At 38.0% G+C, this 22,271-nt stretch overlaps 2 protein-coding genes across 2 annotated transcripts; one reads left to right on the top strand and one right to left on the bottom strand.

Annotated features, from left to right (window-relative positions):
• Nucleotides 1-421: 421 nt before the first annotated feature.
• cdr2a (cerebellar degeneration-related protein 2a) lies at nucleotides 422-8,656 on the bottom strand. The gene is made up of 5 exons (XM_051887794.1): nucleotides 8,393-8,656; nucleotides 7,089-7,201; nucleotides 5,155-5,303; nucleotides 4,911-5,078; nucleotides 422-3,793 (listed from the first exon to the last, which is right to left on the bottom strand). Exons 1-5 carry the CDS (start codon nucleotides 8,472-8,474, stop codon nucleotides 2,965-2,967), a joined length of 1,341 nt encoding a protein of 446 aa, XP_051743754.1. The 5' UTR covers nucleotides 8,475-8,656; the 3' UTR covers nucleotides 422-2,964.
• Nucleotides 8,657-8,792: 136 nt separating this feature from the next.
• mfsd13al (major facilitator superfamily domain containing 13a-like) lies at nucleotides 8,793-21,265 on the top strand. Its single transcript, XM_051887793.1, has 6 exons — nucleotides 8,793-9,174; nucleotides 12,206-12,937; nucleotides 15,940-16,094; nucleotides 18,093-18,176; nucleotides 18,342-18,485; nucleotides 20,180-21,265. The coding sequence occupies exons 1-6, from the start codon at nucleotides 9,028-9,030 to the stop codon at nucleotides 20,319-20,321; spliced, it is 1,404 nt and encodes a 467-aa protein (XP_051743753.1). The 5' UTR covers nucleotides 8,793-9,027; the 3' UTR covers nucleotides 20,322-21,265.
• Nucleotides 21,266-22,271: the final 1,006 nt, after the last annotated feature.

Below are 22,271 nucleotides of genomic sequence, written 5' to 3'. Positions count from 1 at the left end.
TATGGATATGACGTGACACGGTTGAGTGACGTTTGTAAGCAATTTCCCGCAAAAATTATCTGAAATATAAACACTTATAATAGGCTTAACATAGTGAATCAGGGTAGGACACAGTTTGGAAGAAGGATTGATGATGTATTGATTCATTATTTAAATTGTTAATTTTGAACAAAAAAAAAGTTACACAGTGTACCTTTAAACAAATTGAAAAGGCTTTTTTCTTCAATTCTTCAAATTGAATACACAACTGAATTTTAGGATGATTTTGTCTTATTGGAAGCATTTACACTACAGTATATTGTCATAAGCTAATGTGCAATGTACTCACCTGCTTTGAGAAATTGTTCTCAATGAAAAATTATTTCTACAATATAATGTTGGATAGGTCATGATTAAATAAAACCAGAACATACAAAATTGGTTCATTCATAGAGTTTTATTTAGGCTACTGGATATTTTGTAACCCAAGTAAATTGTTAGTCATGCCATTATACATACACAGATCACAGATCTTTAGAAAGGCATTGGTCTAGTCTATTGCATATTCAGCACCAGTAATAATCAGATTGTGCATTCCTTCAAGCATGTCAAATTTTATAATCTTTATAAGCAGTTGACAACAGTAATAAATAATGTAAAAAACTAAAGTCTTTTACTAAAAACAATGAACTCCAATTCCAGATTTATGCATTTATGCTGAAACAATCATCAACTCAGGACGGAAGAGGTAACAGATTCAATTTTGTACGCTTTCAAAAATCTAAACAATTTTCATGTGGTTATCACAAATTGATTGTTTTATCTGCAAGTAAATGTTAGAAAATTATTTACAGACAAGTTATTTGGTCTGCATTTAAGATTAAAATTGGGTCATTGTACTATTTTTACATTGAGGAACACTGCTGAAGTCAAACTAATTTTTTTCTCTCTCGAGCACCTCTCAAGACCTATATTTCTGCTGCACACTAACATCTGATCATGCGCACTGTAGCCTTCTAACACAACGCTAAACAACAAGCATATCATTCTGCAAAAGTTTGGCTGCCATTTGAAAGCGAAAACTTTTGCGGCAAACTTTTGTAGCTGCGATACAGTAGCACCATTTTCCTAAACACTGAAATGAAGCAATAAGTTCAGAAATGTAAAACACCACAGTATATTTTTTCTTCCTCATGACAATATTCAAATATTTTTTTCTTTGTCAGGAACGAATCATCTATGAACATTTGTTTTCTCTGCCTGCTAATGAAGACATCAGTCATATATCTATCCGTCTGTCACTTTCCTAGACATCTATGCAATACATTGCTCCAAAAAGCCTGCTAATACTGTCATCTCAAACTCAAGGCATTTAACAACTTCAAAATGTTACAAAATGAACATAGATCCTGATTAAGAATTAAGTAGCACATGTTTGGCGTTTTGAAATACAACAGTTATCAAACACATAAGCCGGTAATAATTAGGTATTGTTAGACCAACTGTTAAACCACACTGAGCAGAAAACTACTTACATCATAAAATGTCCTACTTTGTGCTGGTGTAACATTTAAGTAACTCAGTCAAAGCATCTGTTCAATAGCCTTCAATCCTCGAAACAAAACACCCTCATTCGGTACATTTCCAACATTTTCATCTCCATCAAGACATTGTTAACATTCAAATGTTGACCTAAACCCACAGGCGAGATAAAATTGAAAAACGGAATGAATACCAAACAAGAAAATAAATAAAATCTCTGAACTACAATAACGAATAAAAAAAAAAAAATTAAATAAAAATAGAAGTAAAACAAAACAAAACTGACCGTAGGCCTGTCTAAAGTGCATAGTTTCACAGTGGTGTTTACATGAACGTCAAAACAAAGTGCTAGAACTTGAGCGAGTGTGTCTGCCAAACATTTAATTATGATTTGCGTTAAACAAACTATACACACAAATTCACGTGAGAATTTCAAGCATATTGTTTACATTTACATGAGCTAATTCTAACTATTTTGCTAGCACATCAAACCATTGAGGTAAACTCTTAACCAGACAATTTATAAAAGCAGCAAATTGTATTGCTCAAATACAAGAAATTTCAGTAACGTCATTGAAATCACATGCAGTATTTTCTTTAAAAAACTGAATATTGCTTGTGAAATTTCTAGACACTCAAAATATATGGCTACATATTGTCCTACTGAATTTCCTTAAATCATTTTTGTTTTTTTATGTTTTTAAAGTTTATCAGATGAATCTCACGAAAACATCTGGGCTACATTTAAAAAGGAAAAGGAGAGGCATTTCCAGGAGAGGAAATTAAGCCTATTAAGCCCCTGGTTTCATTACTATAATTTAGCTGAAATTAGCACAACAAATATTACTTTGATGTATAAATATTTTTCTGAGAATGAGGTTTTTTTTTATTATAGAAATGGTGCTTAATTGTCATGAAAACGTCCTCTAAAAACAGGCTTAATTTACAATATAATTTATTCATTTAGATTCTGGAGTGAAACTTCTCCCTCTCTTTTTGTGAGACTCACCCTATCAGGCATGGCATTTACATTAAGTTAGCTCATTATCTGTGTTAGTGGTTAGTAATAACAATTTAGTCTAGCTTCTAAACATTGGACGTTGAAGTTTTTAAGTCTACAAAGACGTGGTTCTACGAATTCAAGAGGTGCTGGCAAACCCAAAGCACAGATGCACTCAGGCGTCAGGTATGGCTGTATCGCAGAGGTCCACATGTGTCAAATCACTGGAATAAGACTTATACACTGGAATAAGACTTATAAAAGTACAAAAACACCCTTTAGGCCTGTATTCTGCAGTTGCAGGTTGTGGATGTGGACGGTTTGGTGTTGTATTTTGTGTATAGGCACAGGTGTTATAGTGCAATCAACACATACAAACAAAGACTATTAAATCTGTTGACACGTCCTTCAAATCACATATGGAAGTGCAAAGCCCCAGATGACTACACTGAAGATGTATAATACTGCCAGCTCTGCCCGGGCCTGTTCTCACTCAGGTCCTCTTTGGTTTTCTGAATGCAGGTGAAGATCTCTTTAAAGAGGGCCTTGTATTCTGGTTGATGGAGCTCGTCTGTGAGGCAGACGGTCTCTGTTGTTGTGGCAGCCTGACTCCTGCGGCGTTGCGCTTGGACTGTGGGCGTCTGCACAGCCTTGTGGCTGAGGCTGTCTGCCCCCTGCTGGCAGCGGCGGAGCAGCTCTTCGTACTTGACCTGTAGTGCGCTGTACTGCGCGTCCACCTCGTTGAGCAGCGAGATGCCGCGCTGCTTCACCGCTTGGGCTCGGCGGATGCATGTGCGCTCGTGTCCGCGCCGGATATCCTCGGCTCGAGCGCCTCGGACGTAGCTCTCGCTGCTGCAGCGCCGCCTTCCCTGAGGAAACTCCGCCTCCAGCCCATCTTCCTCCTCTTGCCCCGCCCTCACCCTTTCCTCCACACCAAAGAAGACATTGTCGGGCAGCAGCGCATCTGCCAGTCTTGCACTGGACGACTCAGAGCGCCACAGCTGCCGCAGCTCCTCCACCTCGGCCTCCAACTCAGCCTGCCGACGGCGCGCTCCCTCCAGCAGACTCAGCCGCTCTTCCAGTGCGCTGTTTTCTTGCATCGTCAGCTCCGTCTCACGCTCGGCCTCTACCCGTCGGGCTCGCTCGGACGCCAGCTGTAGCTTGAGGTTGTGGAGGGTGTGCTGCAGGGTGGAGGTCTCCTCCTCCTCCATGCGTCGGTCATCCAGCGCAGGCCATGACTTCTCTTCATGCAGGCTCTCTGAACTCAAGCACCTAGAAGACAACAGGATCTTGAGTCCACTGCTTTGCAACATCAACCATTTCTTCAGGAGTGTTTTTTAAAGGTTCCTAATTTTGTTTTGGAGGACTCCTACAATATGTTTACATGCATCCAAGTACAAAATGAAAAAACAATTACATTTTCTTATAATATACATTGTATACATTTCTCATAAAAGACATAATACATATACTCTGCTCTGATTGGTCAGATGGTCCAGTCTATTGCGATTGGTCTACCCTGCTCTGATTGGTCAGATGGTCCAGTCTGTTGCGATTGGTCTACTCTGCTCTCATTGGTCAGATGGTCCAGTCTGTTGCGATTAGTCTACTCTGCTCTCATTGGTCAGATGGTCCAGTCTGTTGTGATTGGTCAATATCAGAAAAAGCATAATAGGGGCACTGTTATTTTGTCTTCTGAGATGCATACAAAAAAACCTGTTGCTAATTGCATCAATGGGCCTGTTGCAGACTGTTTACTTCTCGGTTCATATTAGCCTCTCCAGCAGAGTTGGATTAGATCAGGGATTACTGGATTATGGAAAAGGGCCGGGTCAGATTATGATGTCTGGCTTTGGAGGCCCTTAAGATGCCCAGTCAGCACGTACTAACACTGCAGGTGGGCAGAGTACACAGATCAGAAGAGGTCATCCATGAGCTGGACATCACAGAGAAACGACTACTTCAATTAGTCCTACTTGGGTTCAGGGGATCTAGTATAATTACAATCCCTACCGAAGTTAAAGTCTCCATTAAAGTGGTTTGACGGACACAACTTTCCAGAATGGATGTATTGCCTACTAAAACAAGACGTTGGGACTGAACTTTAATTAGCCTTAAGTTTATATTAAAGCTGGGCAAAACCCCACCTGACATCTTGTACCATGAAAGAACACACTTTTAATTCATTTTGAGGAGGATTTCTCACCATCATCAACTCAACGCTAACATATACTTTACATTTTTCCTCTACTGTACATGCAAGATCTTTAGCACAAGTCAAACAAATCAGGACTTTCCAATGACATGTTGAGACATGAGTGCATGGCCGTTTACGTGATGTTGATGTGAATGATAGGGATTTGTTGGCATCATTTAGCTGCAGACTCACTTGTCTTGTTGCAGATCATAGATTTCTTTCAGACAAGACATGCTTTGGGCACCAAGGCTGCGGCGCACAGCTGCGAGATCTCGCTTGGACTGAGACATCTTCAGTTCGTCCACCTGCTTCTGAAGGCCCTCCATGTGAGTTTGCAACCCATCTATGGTCTCAGTTAGACTGCGGATAAAGAACAATAAAGTCGCGTCAAGAGAGGCCACATCTCAGGGAGACCTGGCCTCGGACTCAACCCCACCTCTGGATCCTGTGCTGGGCAGTGCGGTTATCCAGCACCAGCCTTTGGTTGCTTTTCTCCAGGTCTCGTGCCGCTAAGTCCAGCTGCTCATAAACTTTAGCGTGCTGGTCATTCATCTGCCTCAGGAGATCCACCTGCTTGGTCAGGTACTGCAAGAGGCAATACAGACACAAGCCTTCAAATATTTGCTCATCAGACAGATCATTATGGACTTACCTACAATAGAAATGGTCTAGAGCAGGGTGATATTTTGAATATTCACAATTATAGCTTATAATATACAATTTAGCAACTTTTATTTGGCTATAAAATTTCCCAAAGACCAGACCATTAGACTCATGCTTTTGTCTAATTAGAGCGTTAAAAGCAATATTTTAATAGCGCCCCCTGTTTAAGCCGTAGTTTCAGAATCGTATCTTTTGTGTATGTGTGTGTGTGTGGTTTTAGCTTATTTTAATGTTTGTTGTGTTCTTTTAAATCATTTTAAGTAAATCTTAAGTTAACCCCCCAATCAATATCAAAAGCTCGAAGAATATCAAGATTTGTCCGTTTTTTGATATTTCTCAGCCTACCATGCAGAGAATGGTTGACCGAATGTGTTTGTTGCTGCTTAGTGGCACAGAAAGTCTACATTTTTACATTTGGACCCCCATCTTGGACATTTATGATCACTCCTGAAAGTATACAATAGACATCATTTAGAGTAAGCTAAAGCTAAAGATACTCTAAAAGCATCTGTTGCTGAACCACAAGCACAAAACAGCATCAAAACTCACAAGTTACAATGACATTTCACAACTAAATGCACTTGTCTCTATGCAAACATTTGCCTTCTCTTTCATAAATGTTTCACTACATGAGACGGAAGAGTAACTTCATGTTGCAATTAACAACTTCTCACTGCATTGTTACTGACAAGTCAATATTTGGCTAAAGAGACAACATGCAAACCAGCTATAAAGCCTGGATCAAGTGAACATCAACTAATCAGCAGCTATTTTCCATTAAACCAAACATTCTGTTAATAATGCTGATGAAGTCTGCTTGAGATGTAATGCATACTACATACTGTTTAAGTAGTACATAAAAGTATCCATTGCTTTATGCAACAATAAATGTTTAAAACATTAATATGCTGCATTTTTGTCAAATGACCTTACTTTGCATGTGAATATGGCATTCAGTTATCATCTCAGAAATAAATGCAATTATTTATCACTTCTGATTTTGGTAGTCCGATCAAATAATCAAAATGAAGATCATGTTTGTAATTACTTTGGGTTTATTTGTAACAATGGAAACGGTTAAGTCAAGCGCACTGCATTGTGGGATACAGCATTCTGTGCAGTGTGCGTTGTTCTATACTGCATATGTTGGCAAATGTGATGGTTATGGTATTCTGTGCACACAATACATACTCTATATACACTACAATTAAAAACAAGAATAGTACGCCATTCCAAACGTTAGAAAACCAATTGCATAAGACCGTATTGCCATGCCAGGACACTGGCCAAACAGGACACCACAAATCTCACGATTGGTATCATGCCAGACACAGATACAGTGTCAGAAATAGCAGTAGTCCTGCTGCACGATGTCCTCGCCGTGAGGAGGAAAGAGGATCAAGCAGGAAATCTCCCACTGTTTACGCATTTCCATAAAGTGAAAGACTAGCTGAGTTTATACGAGTACAGCGACAGTGAAACTAAACTAATTTCTGCCTTTTTAGTGAATGATCGACAGACAATGTGCCACAATGTCAGACAATGTCACAATGCAGGACATGTCAATTTGTCACAACAACCTACACAACAGAAAGGACATTTCAAATCCACATAACACCATCCATACAACATAAGATCTGTGACATAGGGAAGAGTTAAACAGAACAGAAGTGTGGTGGATTTTGGGAGCTGTGTGAGAAATGTCACCTCAATCTCCTGCAGCTGTTCATGATTGGTGGAGTACATCTGCTGAAGGCCCTGCTCCAGCTCATGGTTCCTGTCCAGCAAAGTCTTGCCCAGCTCAGCAGCCAAATGGAGATCTGTCCCGAACACACATGCACACACACACAGAGAGAGAAGACAGGGCGGTAAACATCGAGTGTAGACGTAGTGGGTGTTATCCTGCCAAACCTAGCAGTAGGAATGAAGAATAGTCACAGCAGAGCTGTCCACATCAACAACAAGTTTTCCCACAATAGCATCACTTTTTAGGGATGATTCACAATAGCAGTCCTCAAATTAGTAGTTCCTGTAGCTTGTCTGGTAGTGCATGATTCCAGTCATGGGTTTGATTCCCAGGAAACACACATACGCTACTAAAATGTGTCCCTTAAATATGAAAGTTGCTCTGGACAAAAGCATCTGCCAAATGCGAAAAAAAAAAGTAACAGTAAAACATTTAATCTAATTATTAAGAGAGAAATAAGAAAATGTAGATCTAAATAAAAATAAAACTATAAATTATGCATTTATTAGGAAACAAACATGCAAACAAAACAGAAAAAGGTGCAATCTAAACACCATTACTCTTAAAAATATAGGTTCTTTATTGGCATCTATGGTTCCACGAAGAACCTTTAACATTCCACGGAACCTTTCCACTGCACAAAAGATTCTTTATACTGGAAAAGTGTTTTTTAGATTATAAAATGTTCTTCACACAAAGAAAAAAATGGTTCTTTTAAGGGAACCCAAAATGGTGTATATAGTACACAAATAGCCTACACATTTCACTGCTTATACATTTGTAACTGTATTTTAGGCATTTAAAAACATTAAAAACAATGGTTTCCTCTTCACATGTTTTAGATTAACCAAATAATGTTCAATACACCGTGACATGATTGAATATACTTAAACCAAACATCTTGTAGTATGAAATGTTTCAGATGTATATTCATCAGCTGATGACGTCAAGAGTGCGCATTTAAAGGGTTTACATGGGCGTGACCTTCAGTTAGACAGCTTAAACACTGCCGTATTATCACTAACATTAACACACATTTCTCATTCACTTCACTCAATATTTACCTATAATATTTCACCTGACCTTCGAGAAAGACAAGCTGAATCCTAGTTGATGCTTAACCTTAGCCATGTATATCTAAGGTGTTATAGTCAGGCTGTATAAATGAATTGCAGTATTTGTAATTGAACTAATTGTACTGTAAGCATCTACTATCTTTCTAACATTATATATATATTTATAAGCATTATTCGCTTAGTCTTACCATGCTCCAGATCCTTCCTGCTGTACCACAGCTCCTCATCATTGCGATCAAAGTCCTCCTCTACTATCACGTCCGTCAGCATCTCGACTCCAAACAAAGCTTTAAACCGACTGGAAGCGCCCGTTTAGTTTATTTTCCCGTTAAATTTAAGGCATCAGCGCCCTTTGTCAGATGGATAGACGCCGGTGAGCCGCAGCCCGGGCTTTCAAGGCTTCAATCCCTAGCGGTGTGAACCGGTGTCTACAGCAACGTGGCAGACTCAGCGCTGCTGGAGTGAAGACGCGATAACAACAAGAACGAATCTTCTCGCTGACCAATCAGAGGACGAGGGCGGGGACTTGGTAGAGTCTTGTGACGGTTTACTGGTGGATGGATATGCGTACAAGCCACGCCCACTTCGGAATACCAGGAAGTGGTGCACTGACTGCACTGTTTTTAAAATGAGCTCCGTTGATATACTCAAAACTTAAGCGTTTTAACCAAAACGTTTATTTTCTGGCAGTATTCTCTGAAAATAAACGTATAAGCTGCGACTGCATGAGTTTTATAATAGCGTTAAGTTTCATTGCATTTTGCTTGTATTTTGTGGACAAACATTTATTTCCAGCACGTCAAACATCCGTCTTCGCAGCATCATGAGACACTTTGCTCATCCAGCTGCTTTTGCTTACTCCATGACAACGCTTGGTGCTGCCATGATGAACAGCGTTTTTAGTTTCTACTATGTTAAGTTATTCTTGAATAGGTACAGAATATCAGAGACAGCCTTTCACCAGTCGCAGGTGAGTTTTTACAAGAGACGTTCATTTGAACTGCCGTTGAGTTCTGTTTTCGGCTATATTGCTGTAAAGTATATTTTTATGAATACCTTTCATATGTTATTAAACGTTAAAAACACCTGCAAGCGCTACTAGACTTACTAAATAGCAAGAGTGGTAGGAGGAGCTGCCCATACTTTTAGCCAATCAGAAACGGCCTCTGCCTGTCAGTCATTTTGCGCGTTCGAATTTCTGACCTAGGGTTTGTCTGGAAGTGGAGAAAGGGCAGTGTGGTAGTAGTGATTGGGGCGGTCTAGTTTTATAGCAGATTTTAGCAAAATGGCTAAAACTTGCTTAAAGGGTTAGTTGACCGAAAATGATCTCATGTTGTTCTACACCCGTAAGACCTTCGTTCATCTTCAGAACACAAATTAAGATATTTTTTGATCAAACCCGATGGCTCAGTGAGGCCTCCATTGCCAGTAAGACCATTTCAATGACCAGAGAGCTACTAAAGACATATTTAAAACAGTTCATGTGACTACAGGTTGAACCTTAATGTTATGAAGCGACGAGAATACTTTTTGTGCGCCAAAAAAACAAAATAACGACTTCATTCAACAATCTAGTGATGGACGATTTCAAAACACTGCTTCATGAAGCTTTACGAATCTTTTGTTTCGAATCAGGGATTCGGAGCGCCAAAGTCACGTGATTTCAGTAAACGAGGCTTAGTTACGTCATAAGTGTTTTGAAATTTCAATGGTTCACCACTGGGGGGCGTGACTTTGGCAATTTGATATGCGTTCCGAACCACGGAATCGAAACAAAAAAGATTCATAAAGCTTTGAAGCTTCATGAAGCAGTGTTTTGAAATCACCCATCACTAGATATATTGTTGAATAAAGTCGTTATTTAGTTTTTTTTGGTGGATTTTATGAAAAATATCTTAATTTGTGTTCTTAAGATGAATGAAGGTCTTACGGGTGTGGAATGACATAAGGGTGAGTAACTGAATTTTCATTTTTGGGTGAACTAACCCTTTAAATTCACCATTACATCAAAATTGAAAATTCCTACTTTTTTATGGAATATTGCAGTATTTGTTATAAAAGATTTATCCGTGCAATAAATGATATAACTTCCACTCACTTTTGCAGCAACATCTGTTATGTGTTTACTGGCGCAAGGGCGGGACAACCTGTCACTCACATGACATCACACCACTAGCAAACCACAAACAACCAATCAATTCCCCATGGACAAAATCAAATCCCATTTAATGCCAACTTTAAAGTTGTCATGACATCAAAATTGACCCTATTTACTTTGTTAGCACACATTACTAGTTTTGTGGTGAACTAGTTTTGTGTTAATACACCGGAAAACATTTTTTTTGTTTCGGGTAATCTATAATCAAAATCTGAAAATTTGCTTCTGCTTTGGAATGACGTTCCCAATGACGTCCATTTGACGGCTTGGGTTGAATATCCTTAACCACTCCCTTCCAACTGTCGGTCTGCTATGAGCGAGGGATGGGGAGGATGTGTGATAAAAATAAAACCCTGCCCTCTATTCAGTATTCAAATTCACTTGGAAATTCGTCACAACACGGTTGTAAAGTCGGTTGTAACTTCTGGTTCACTGGGACTTTAAATTCAGCTTATAGACACCGGACTGAATTGTTTGACCATCAGTAATACTTTCTGTCATTGTTATGAAACATGTACTGTATTGGATAAGTAAAGACTAAAGTTAATATTTTCAAAGTAAACAAACTTGAACCAGTTCAACCAGATTAGCTGGTTTAAGCTGGTTTATCTTGTCTTCCAGCCAGGTCAAGCTAATGTTTAGCTGGTCTTTCAGCCTGCTTTCGGACAGCTAGTCACCTGAAGGCCCCCATATACTTCAAGCGAATACAAGGAAGGAAAATGTTCTTTAGGCTAACTACCTGGCTAAAATTAAGGTGTTTAGGTGGTTTGAAACTGCTGGTCAACACAAACGTTGAGTTTTTAAAGGGAAAGTTCAGCCAAAAATAAAAAGTCTGTCACTCATCTTCCTTTGCTCTCCTTTTTTCCTTCTGTGGAACATAACCGAAGATATTTTGAAAAATGTGTCAGTGTTTTTTTCTGTCCACAATGTAAAGTCAAAGGTAACCAAAATTGTTAGCAACATTCTTCAAATATATATTTTTCCATAATTAAAAGTTATACAGGTTCAGATCAAAAGTTCATACAGGTACAACCCTTGTTAAAAAGACGTACACTTTACCATACAAAAGAGTACTTATTATGGAAATAATACACATTAAAATAATATACTTAAGAGCAAACTGAATGTAATGTTTTCGGACACTTGATTGCATGTTATGTACAATTAAATAAAAATGTATTGTAGTTTAAATTTGTAGTATATTATAGTTAAATTTATAGTAATGCAGCATTTAGTTAAACTTTTGAGTGCTTTTTTGACCCACTTAAGTAGGACTTATATGTATTTTCATAGATATTTCTATGTCTTTGAAATTTAAAGTATACTGCTGAATGTACTGACAAGCATTTATGGAAAACTAAAACATTTAATGTAATTTCTATTGAAACTCATGGAATGCATTTAAATATATTAGTACACATTTGTGATGAAGTTGCAATTTACTACATTTAAAATATATTAACTTTAAATGTGATATCGAATAACACGGTAGAAAATGTACTTTAAAATGTGCAAATGTATGCTTTTAAAATGTACTTTAAAGTAAAGTATTCTCTTTAAGTATAAGTGGCCTTTTATTTCATTAATATTACTTAATCTGCAAGTACAGTTTTTAAAAACATACTTTTAAGATTTGAAGTACACTACAATAAAATACAATACAATTAAGCACACTTCTTTTTCACAAGGGAAATCAAACACAATGTTGTCAGCACTAAACATAATGTTACTTTTTTTTTTAAATTCATTTTAAAATCCTGTTATCATACACTATGTAAAGCAGCAAAATGCTCATTTGAAGTACTATTTGGAGCAGTAAAGACTCACAGTTATGTCTCCACAGGTTGTCTATATGATCTGGAATGCACTCAATGACCCCTTGTTTGGATATTTGCAAGACAACTCACGCATGGAGTGTTGCTCACGGCGGAGGCTCTCCATTTTATATGGAGCCCCCCTATACTGTCTGTCTTTCTTGCTGGCGTGGTTCCCGTGGAGGGCGTATGAAGCGGACGACTGGCTGAGTGGCGTCCACCTCATGGTGACCCTCTGTGCGTTTGATGGCATGCTCACATTCGTGCTGTTAGCCCAGTGCGCCCTCTTCGCAGAGATCTCTGGACACCATCAGAACAGACTGAGGCTGATCAAATACAGTCAGGTGGCGTCTCTGGTGGGCTCGTCTAGCGTGCTGTTCAGCGGTCTCATCTCCGCAAACATGGACAACTTTGCTGCCTTCCAGGGCTTCAGCGTGGTGGTGGCCGTGTTGGCCTGCGCCTGCATGTTGTACACGGGCTTCCACAGCGAGAGTCGATTTGACAGTAAAACCTCTGAGGAAGGTTCCTCAGAAGGTTCTCAGAAGCAGCCACTATCAGTGTCGTCTGTGATGTCCATGACCTGGCAGATCCTTACCAACAGAGACTTCCAACTCTTTGTCATCATGAACTTTTTCCAGGTTTTCTTGCTGGCTTTTTACAGTAATTTCACCTTGATTTTTGCAGAGCATCTCATTCCTCAGGATGTCCTGCCATCGTTTGCCAAGAGCATCATGTATGGAGCGGGATTCATCTGCCCTCAGGTGCATCATAGTAGGAGTGCTTTCAACAGCTACTGTTACTAATATTGTCATTCATACTTGGGTTTGTATAAACCCCCCTGTTTTTATAGGGGTGAATTCAGGGTGATTGGGACACTTTTTCCAAGTCATCTCAATTGCAAAAATTGTCCCAATCACCCTGAACTTAAATGGTGTGTTCACACTTGGCAGATTTGGTTCAATTTAAACAAACTCTGGTGTGATTGCTCTGTTAATGTGGTTCATTTGAGTATAAGGGTGTGTTCACACTTGTAGTTCGGTTTGCTTGGTTCATTTTTAGTCCTGGTCCGCTTAGCATTCACATTGCCATTTTTAACACCGAACCTAAAGATACCAAACCTAAAGTCATAGGGATATGTTCACAACCTGATTGGTCGATTTTTAGGACGTATATTTTGTGACGGAACTTATCGAACATCCAAAACAATGCTGTGTGCTGGGCTAAATGCGCTAGTTGTATGTGCGTAGCCTACATATGATGATATTTTTACCAGCTGATAACTTGAGAAGATCATATAACGTGTAAAGGAGTCAAAACAGCGGCAGGAATGCCTCTGTTACAAACACAAACTAAGATCTGCTTTAAGAAAACGCGGTTCTGATGCCTGTACCGAACTGTGATTGGCAACATCGCGACTATGACGAGAAAAACAGGTACGCTTGAGCATTCTGTCCTTTTTAGGGTCACATCTTGTGACATCTATCGAAGTGGGCCGAGATCCATCTTTTCAGAGGTCTCGGTCCGTTTGTTTGGTGCGCACCAGGGTTCGGATGGCAGCGTTCACACTTGTTCAAATGAACCACTCTAACAGATCAATCGCACCAGAGTTTGTTTAAATCAAACCAAACCTGCCAAGTGTGAACACACCCTCAGTCCTCTTCCAAACGAACTCTGGTGCGGTTTGACTGAAATATGAACGCAATACGGACCAAAACACCTAGACAAACCAAAAACAAGACGTGATGTAATAATAATCGCGATGTTGCCCATTACAGTTCGGTACAGGCATCGGTGTCTTGCAGAAGATCTTCCTTTATATGTGTAATGGAGGGATTCCTGCTGCTGTTTTGACTCCTTAACACATTTTATAAGCTCTTTACGAGTTCTCAGCTGTTCTAAATACCATCATACTGTATGTACGCACATGTAACGAGCGCATTTAGACCAGCACACAGCATTGTTTTGGATGTTCGGTAAGTTCCGTCGCAAAATACAGGTTCTTAAAGCTTTAGGTTCAGTGTTAAAAATGACAGTGTGAATGCTAAGCAAATCAGGCCTAAATGTATCACTATCTTTTTGGGTCCAGACCAAAAGAACCAAGAGAACCGAACCACAAGTGTGAACACACCTTTAGAGCCAAATCAAAATACAAAATCACATCCCGATTCATGTACTTATGCAATGTTCTATGCCGTTTTTAATTATAAACAGTTTGATTTCACACTCAAAATTCCAACATGAAAAATTGCACTTTAAATACCCGGATGATGCACTTAATTAACTGAAAAAAAAGAAAAGTGGAATGTTGGACACTTCATGCACTCAATCAACTGTCGCAGCTTTAGTTATGTAGTGGAGGGGGAGGGGCTCAAACTGTGATGTTGAATGACAAAATAACCTTATAAAATTCATACACTAGACAATTGAGAGCATATAGGGTGAATTCAGGGTGATTGGGACACTTTTTGCCATTGAAATGACTTGGAAAAAGTGTCCCAGTCAACCTAATTCACCCTACATAGCATAAGTGTGAAGCATGTTTCCGCCACAAAATGTAAAAAAAAAAAAAAAAATTAAAAAAAAAAAGGTAATTGCGACTTTTTATCTCACAGTTCTGACTTTTTTCTCAGAATTGTGAGATATAAACTCGCAATTGCGAGTTATAATTTCAGAATTGCGAGATATAAAGCCTTTTTCTCGCAATTGCAAGTTTATATCTCACAATTCTAACTTTTCTCGCAATTCTGACTTCTCAGAATTGTGAGGTATAAACTTGCAATTGTGATTTATAAAGTTTAATTCTGAGGAAAAAAGACGGACTTTTCATAATTTTGACTTTATAACTCACAATTGCGACTTTAAATCACTCATTTCCGACCTTATAACATGCAATTCCGACTTTATATCACGCAATTCTGAGAAAAAATTTACTAATTGCGAGATGTAACTCGCAATTGCGAGAAAAAAAGTCAGAATTGTGAGATGAAAAAGTCGCAATTACCTTTTTTATTTTTTATTCCATCTCAGAAACAAGCTTCCATACGTGCATAATATACAGTTCTGCTCATAAGTTTACACACCCCTTGCAGAATATGCAAGGTTATGTTAATAATATTAACAAAACATAAAGTAGTCATAAAAATTGCATGTTATTTTTTAGTACTGTCCTAAATATGTAATCCACAAGACAAAATAATAACTGAATTTACACAAATGAACCAGTTCAAAAGTTTGCATACACTTGATTCTTAAAACTGTGTGCCGTTACCTGGACGATCCACGATGATCTACCTTTTTGTTTTATGATGGTTGTTCACGAGTCCCTTGTTTGTCCTGAGCAGTTAAAACTGATCAATGTTCTTCAGAAAAATCATCCAGCTCCTGCATATTCTTCAGCATCTTCTGCATATTTAAATCTTTTCCAGCAGTGACTGTATGATTTTGAGATCCATCTTTTCACACTGAGGACAACTGAGGGATTCATACACAACTACTGCAAAACATTACTGATGCTCAAGATGGCAACACGATGCGTTAAGAGCCGGGGTTGTACATTTTTCTTATTTTGTTTAAAGACAGATTTTGCTGTTTAGAAACTACATGAGATATGTTTCCCCCGAAGACAAAATAAGTACAATTTACCCTGATCATACAAGTTTACACCCAACTTATGAGCAGAACTGTAGCGCTCATTTGGGAAACAACAAATAACGACCACTTAATCATCACCTAAAGAAACCTTACTATATATTTTGTTCTACAGTTATTGGTTTTGTGCAGCCAGAATTTTCTCCATAAGTTTGGCTACTACAGACTCATCCTGATCAGCTTCTATGTGGAGGCCGGAGCTGCGGTCATCATGTTGCTGTTGGGTCCAGGCAGCTACTATTTCCTTGCATTGTTCCTCACTTCCAGCATGTGAGTAATTACACAGTGCAATGCTATTCTTTGTACCCTCAGCTGGGCTAAAGGAATTAATATGTAAAGATTCCTCAAGATGGGGAAGTTTAGAGATTTACGCTACCGTTCAATAGTTTGGTGTTGGTAAAGGTTTTTGATGTTTTTGAAAGTAGTCTCTTATGCTCACCAAGGCTGCATTTATTTAATTAAAAATACAGTAAAAACAGTAATATTGTGAAATGTTATAATAACTGTTCTGTATTGTAATATATGTTAAAATGTAATGTATTCCTGTGATCAAAGCTGAATTTTCAGCATCATTACTCCAGTCTTCAGTGTCACATGATCCTTCAGAAATCATTCTAATATGCTGATCTGCTGCTCAAGATTATTATTATTATCAATGTTGAAAACAGTTGTGCTGCTTCATATTTTTGTGGAAACTGAGAGGTCCCGGGTTCATATCCCGGACGAGCCCCCAGATTGTTAGATAAAATTAATAAAATTATGGACCTCCAGTACTAAATGCTAAATTCATGTATGGTCTCATCATCCATATCAAAGAAGCATTAAGGAGTGAATAACTCCTTATAGGCATGAATAGAACAGTGTGGCTCTCATAGGAAAACAAGACACTCCTACAGGAAAAGAAGAACTTAAAAAAAAAAAACACGATAAGAGATCAAGGTGAAACAAAGCAAAACACATTCTTCCTTACAAAAGTTCAGCATTTATTTGAAATAGAAATCTTTTAAATGTAAAAGCTTTAATGTCACTTTTGATCAATTTAATGTACCCTTGCCAAATAAAAGTATTAATTCCTTTACAAAAAAAAAGTTAAAGTCTTGATAACTCCAAACTTTTGAATGGTAGTGTATTTAGGTATTACAGATTTACCAGTGAATAATCAGTTTAAAAATGTAGGCCAGATCATGTGCTTTCTGCTAAGTAGTGTGTAAAGCATTCTTTGATTCATACTAACTGGACTTACTGTATACATATGTTGTATTTCTGAATAGGTCTGGGCAACATTATTCAGCATAGAGTGTTTCTCAATATAGGTATATGCTTTGAAGTGGTTTAAACCTTTTTCCCATCAGAAAAGCCATCTTTTCCTCCAAACAGCCACTAAGAAATAAAATAAAATTTTCTTTCTGCACTGTTTTTCACCAAATGAACAGAAGAATGGAATTAATAATTTATATTTTTTTATGCCCCAGTATCAGTATTAATTACTGTAATTTAATTTAATTACTTTTCCCTTCAAAAAGTAAAGTAAGGGATTACTTTTGAATTTTCTGTAATTTAATTACAGTTACTTTGGACATAATTGAATTAAATACTGTATAAACTATAGAACTATTCTATATAAAACAATAGTGGATTTAACATCTAATGTTAAAATGTATGTTTCTCCCTTTAAATACTTTGGTCAGTTCAAGCATAATTTATACAATATTATTTATTTGAAAGAATTAAAAGAGCAGTTTCATGTCTGTCCTTGTATTGTTCAACTGGTCGAGGTTGATATGGGATTCAGAAAGTAATTAGTAATAAGTAATGCAATACTTTTTAGAGAGAGTAATTAGTACAGTAATATAATTACGCTGGTGAAGATGTAATTAGTAGCTAGTGATTAATTTTCAAGTAACTTTTGAAAATGTTTAGAGTAACTGCCCAATATAACAATGCATAGTGGTAAACAGTAATGTTTACCTACAGTGGATGTATTTGTTACTAAAACAATTTAATGTATGAAAAATGTAACACAGACGTACGTGAACATTTTTAAGTGGTGATTCACTTAATGCTGTTTTTTCTTAAAGGGGTTATATCATGAATCATATTTCCCTGAATCATTTTCATAATTTTTTCAGAGAGTGTATATGAAATGGTCATAAAAAGTGTAATATTATCATAGGCAGGAAAAAAGCCTTGCTAAATAGACCTAGGGGAGAAAAAGTAAATAATAATAATGTTTATAACCCTGTCTCTGAATGTATGATGGTGAATTAGGGTCCTGGTTCAGGCGGCCTTCAGTCTCTTCAATTTGCCTCTGGCTGACATCATCGACTCTGACCTGCAGAAATACAAACGCAGGTATCTAAGCTTTCTCCTTACTTGACCTGTTAACCATCGTGTGTTAAAGACATTATAACTGGTTTTTAATCAAAATTTTCCTTACATCGAAGATGAATCTGTACAGTCTAATTCATTATTTCTGTCATTAAAATGATTGTTTATTTTTTCTCTGAATGTTTCCAGCTCTCCTCTCTCGTCTATGGTTTTCGGGACCAACGCTCTTTTCACAAAGCCGGCCCAGTCTCTGGCTCCTATGATGGCCGTGTCCATCCTGAACCAATATGGCTATGCGGAAATGCATGAGGTTGTGAAGGCTGCGGATCCAATGTAAGTTTACCAGATATTCCAATACAGTTTGTCAAAGCAAAACAGAGTGTCCTGGATTATTTATTTCAGCCTCCTCCTTTAATCATCTGTATGCACATAAATCAACCAGGGTTGCCAGGTCTGTGTAATAAAACCAACCCAAATGCCAATCAAAAATAGCCAAAACTAGCCCAATGAGCCTATCCAAATATCAGAACTCAGTATATGCCACTCCCATACATAAAATACATGTTTAACAGTCACTGTTTTGCGTTATACACAATTTCAACTTGAAAACCACTATATAGCCTAAATAGTAGTAATCAAAAACAGTCAATTTTCATAAAGGAGCTCAAAGGCCCCTCCCTCACAAAACTAATCATATAGGACAGTTTTATCATTAGTAGAATGTATAATATTACAGTCAAATACAATTTGTGCAGTATGTCAAACTTTTAACCCGCGGGGGAAAAAAAATAACCCTCTGCAACAGTTTAAAACATGACAGCTTTCTTTTTCCATGAGGGGGTTTGGCATCATGGCATTTGATTCCAGGCGGAGCATTATAGAACGTGACACACACAAATTCTCCTGGATATCCTGTAGAATTCAACCAACCAGAGGATGACTTTGAAACTCCTGAAATGTTTCCAGTTAAGTGTGCCATATGCATCAGACGTTCAGCCAACGGTCCTTTAAGCGACTAAACGCCAGCCTACAGTGCGATGATGTATAACTATTCATCAATGTCTTGTTCTTGAGGCAGTCATATGCAAATGTAATTGCCCATGTGACATCACAAATTCCGCAATATCCAAACAAGCTGTTTTTGGAACTTAATTAATAAATGCTTCTTTTATAATGAGGAGGAAGTTTTAGGGGCCGCTCACATATTGCGTCTTTTTGTACGCTCAAATTTGTTTATTTCAAATGTAGGCGCGCAGCAGCCGCACTCATAATGCAAGTGACGTGGTCGCAACGCGCATGCAGTGCATTTTCCAGGTGCATCGAGATGAAAAATTCTCAACTTTTCAGAATGCCGCAAGCGCACCGCAGGTCATGTGACAAGAACCAACCGATCAGCTTCTGACTTTGCGTAACAAAACATCGAAAGCTCAGCTGAACAGCTGATCATAGCTGTACCGGGTGGTTTTTAAATCTCGTCTCCATAAATATATCTAGTAGTAAACCTAATGCAAGGGCTAGAAATCAATTAATCCTTTGCTGAAACATCCTCATCGTCATGGAGTTCATGGTTGCATAGCAACGACAGACACCACGGGAGCGCAAGCGCTTTGGAAAGAAGGAGAAAGCGGTGCGGCTGCGCTTTCCATGCGTTTTTAGACGCGATATGTGAATGGCCCCTTAATCATCCAAGTGGATGCTGCACACAGGTGGTGGTTGAGGAGAGACCTAAAACACTATATAAATGCCTCGTTCATTCATTTATTCATTCATTCATTCATTCAAGCTATGGAACTTGCAGGGTGTTTTAATGGTACAAATAACTCTTATATGTCAAAAGGTCAAGGCAAATTTGATTTCTCATGTCATGACCCCTTTAAAAGTAGCCCAATTCCACGGGAAAACCACAAACTTGGCAACCCTGAATGTAACTCACATTGTGACCTGCAGCCAATAGTCTGTCCTCCTCTAGTGGTGGAAAAGGTGCATAGCATTCAAGTATTTCTCGTTGCTCTCTGTTCTTCTCCTAGTGCTCTTGAGTCCCTGCACAGCATGATGTTTTACCTGGTGTGTGTGGTGCCGCTGTGTGTCACAGTCCTGCAGGTGGTGGCGTGGAGGCCCTTCTCCATACGGGACAGCCACACACTGGACGCAAAGTACATTGATGGGTGAATTTAGCTCATGTTGTTCTGTTTGTGTGCTCTCATGTGCAACAGGTTATTTATATTTTGATTTTGATTGTCAAACTACAGGCTGTACTGTAGTGAGAAAGGGAATTTGTAGATGAATTAAGAGTCAGGGATCTTTTATTATGGGAAAGCCGGTCTGTTTCTTTAGAGGTGTTGGTTCTCCGGCTGTATTTATTGTTTGAAGTATATGCTCAGATTACATCACACAAATGCAAGAAAGTTTATGGCAAGAAATCAGATACATTTTCTGAAATGTAGCAAATTGGTACAGTCTGCCAGCCATTCTCAAAAAATAAACCCTGACACTGTGATCACGTGAGTGAAGTGGCCGCGTCTTGTATCTTCATGATAATGACCGACTGTCTGTTCATTTTCTGGCTACTCGCCAAATAAATAAATAATGTATGTAAAAATGGTTTGAGTGTAAGTGATCTGATTATGTGTGAAGAGTGACACTAGAGACATGGAACTGGCACGGTAAGAAAGCATTTGCCAGAGACAAAAGTGATTGTATATTTTAGCGGTCACTATACAAAAGTTTCTGACAGCAGAATGCTGTGGTTGACCAATCAGAATCAAGTAATTTAGAGACGTGTTATTAATATGTGACATATTCTGAGCTGCTGGAGTGATTTATGATTGTAGCTACAGATTGTAAAAGACCAAATCAAAGTTTAAAATGTATTCAATAAACAGTAAGCTATTAAATGTATGATTTAGTCTTTTACCAGAAAATAAGTACATGAGATTTCTGTTTTGTTTTGTTTTTTTAATTAATTTGATAATGAATGCATATCCGTGCCTTTTCTGTTGATCCACTCAGAACACTTTTGGTTTTGTATGTATTTATTAGTTAGTAGTTGGACTAATTTCTGTGGTTGTTACTTGTTATTTTTCTGTGTCAATAAACTTGGCCTTATGAGTCAACACTGTTTGATATATGTAATAATTATGTGGATTTGATTTGTACATTATTATGGAACAAAGAATGCAATTAAAGAATACAATAAAAACTAATTAGGATAAGAATAAATTACTGTATTATTAAACTAATAACACACTTAATGGACATCAAAATGGAGAATGATGTGGAAAAAGTTAAATTCACCTAGAATTTTCAAATGCATTAAGGTACTGAGAATTTGGACTGAAATGTTTACTTTATTGTCATAATATAAAAATAATGTGATAATATTAAAGGGTTAGTTCGCCCAAAAATGAAAATTCTGTCATTAATTACTCACCCTCATGTCGTTCCACACCCGTAAGACCTTCGTTCATCTTCAGAACACAAATTAAGATATTTTTGATGAAATCCGATGGCTCAGTGAGGCTTCCGTTGACAGCAAGATAATTAACACTTTCAATGCCCAGAAAGCTACTAAAGACGTATTTAAAACAGTTCATGTGACTACAGTGGTTCAACCTTAATATTATGAAGTGACGAGAATACTTTTTGTGTGCCAAAAAAACAAAATAACGACTTTTCAACAATATCTAGTGATGGGCGATTTCAAAACACTGCTTCATGAAGCTTCGAAGCTTTACAAATCTTTTGTTTCGAATCAGTGTTTCGGAGCGCCAAAGTCACGTGATTTCAGTAAATGAGGCTCCGTTACATCAAAGTGTTTCAAAATTTTAATAGTTCACTTGACAATAAATGAAATAACCTCCACTCACTTTTGCAGCGACATCTGTTGTGTTTACTGGCATGAGGGCGGGACAACCTGTCACTCACATGACATCACACCACTAGCAAACCACAACCAACCAATCAGTTCCCCATGGACAAAATCAAGTCCCGTCCTACATTTTTTCTTGTCTGAGAAGCCGTTTCACTTGTCACAATAGTGAAGCAAAGACTATCGCTACTTCCATTTAATGCCAACTTTAAAGGGTTAGTTCACCCAAAAATGAAAATTATGTCATTAAT

Source organism: Ctenopharyngodon idella, chromosome 3 (genome assembly GCF_019924925.1).
Source record: "Ctenopharyngodon idella isolate HZGC_01 chromosome 3, HZGC01, whole genome shotgun sequence".
NCBI classification, from domain to species: Eukaryota; Metazoa; Chordata; class Actinopteri; order Cypriniformes; family Xenocyprididae; genus Ctenopharyngodon; species Ctenopharyngodon idella.
Note: the sequence above shows the minus strand (reverse complement) of the source record. Positions and strands in the feature narration are given on the sequence as shown.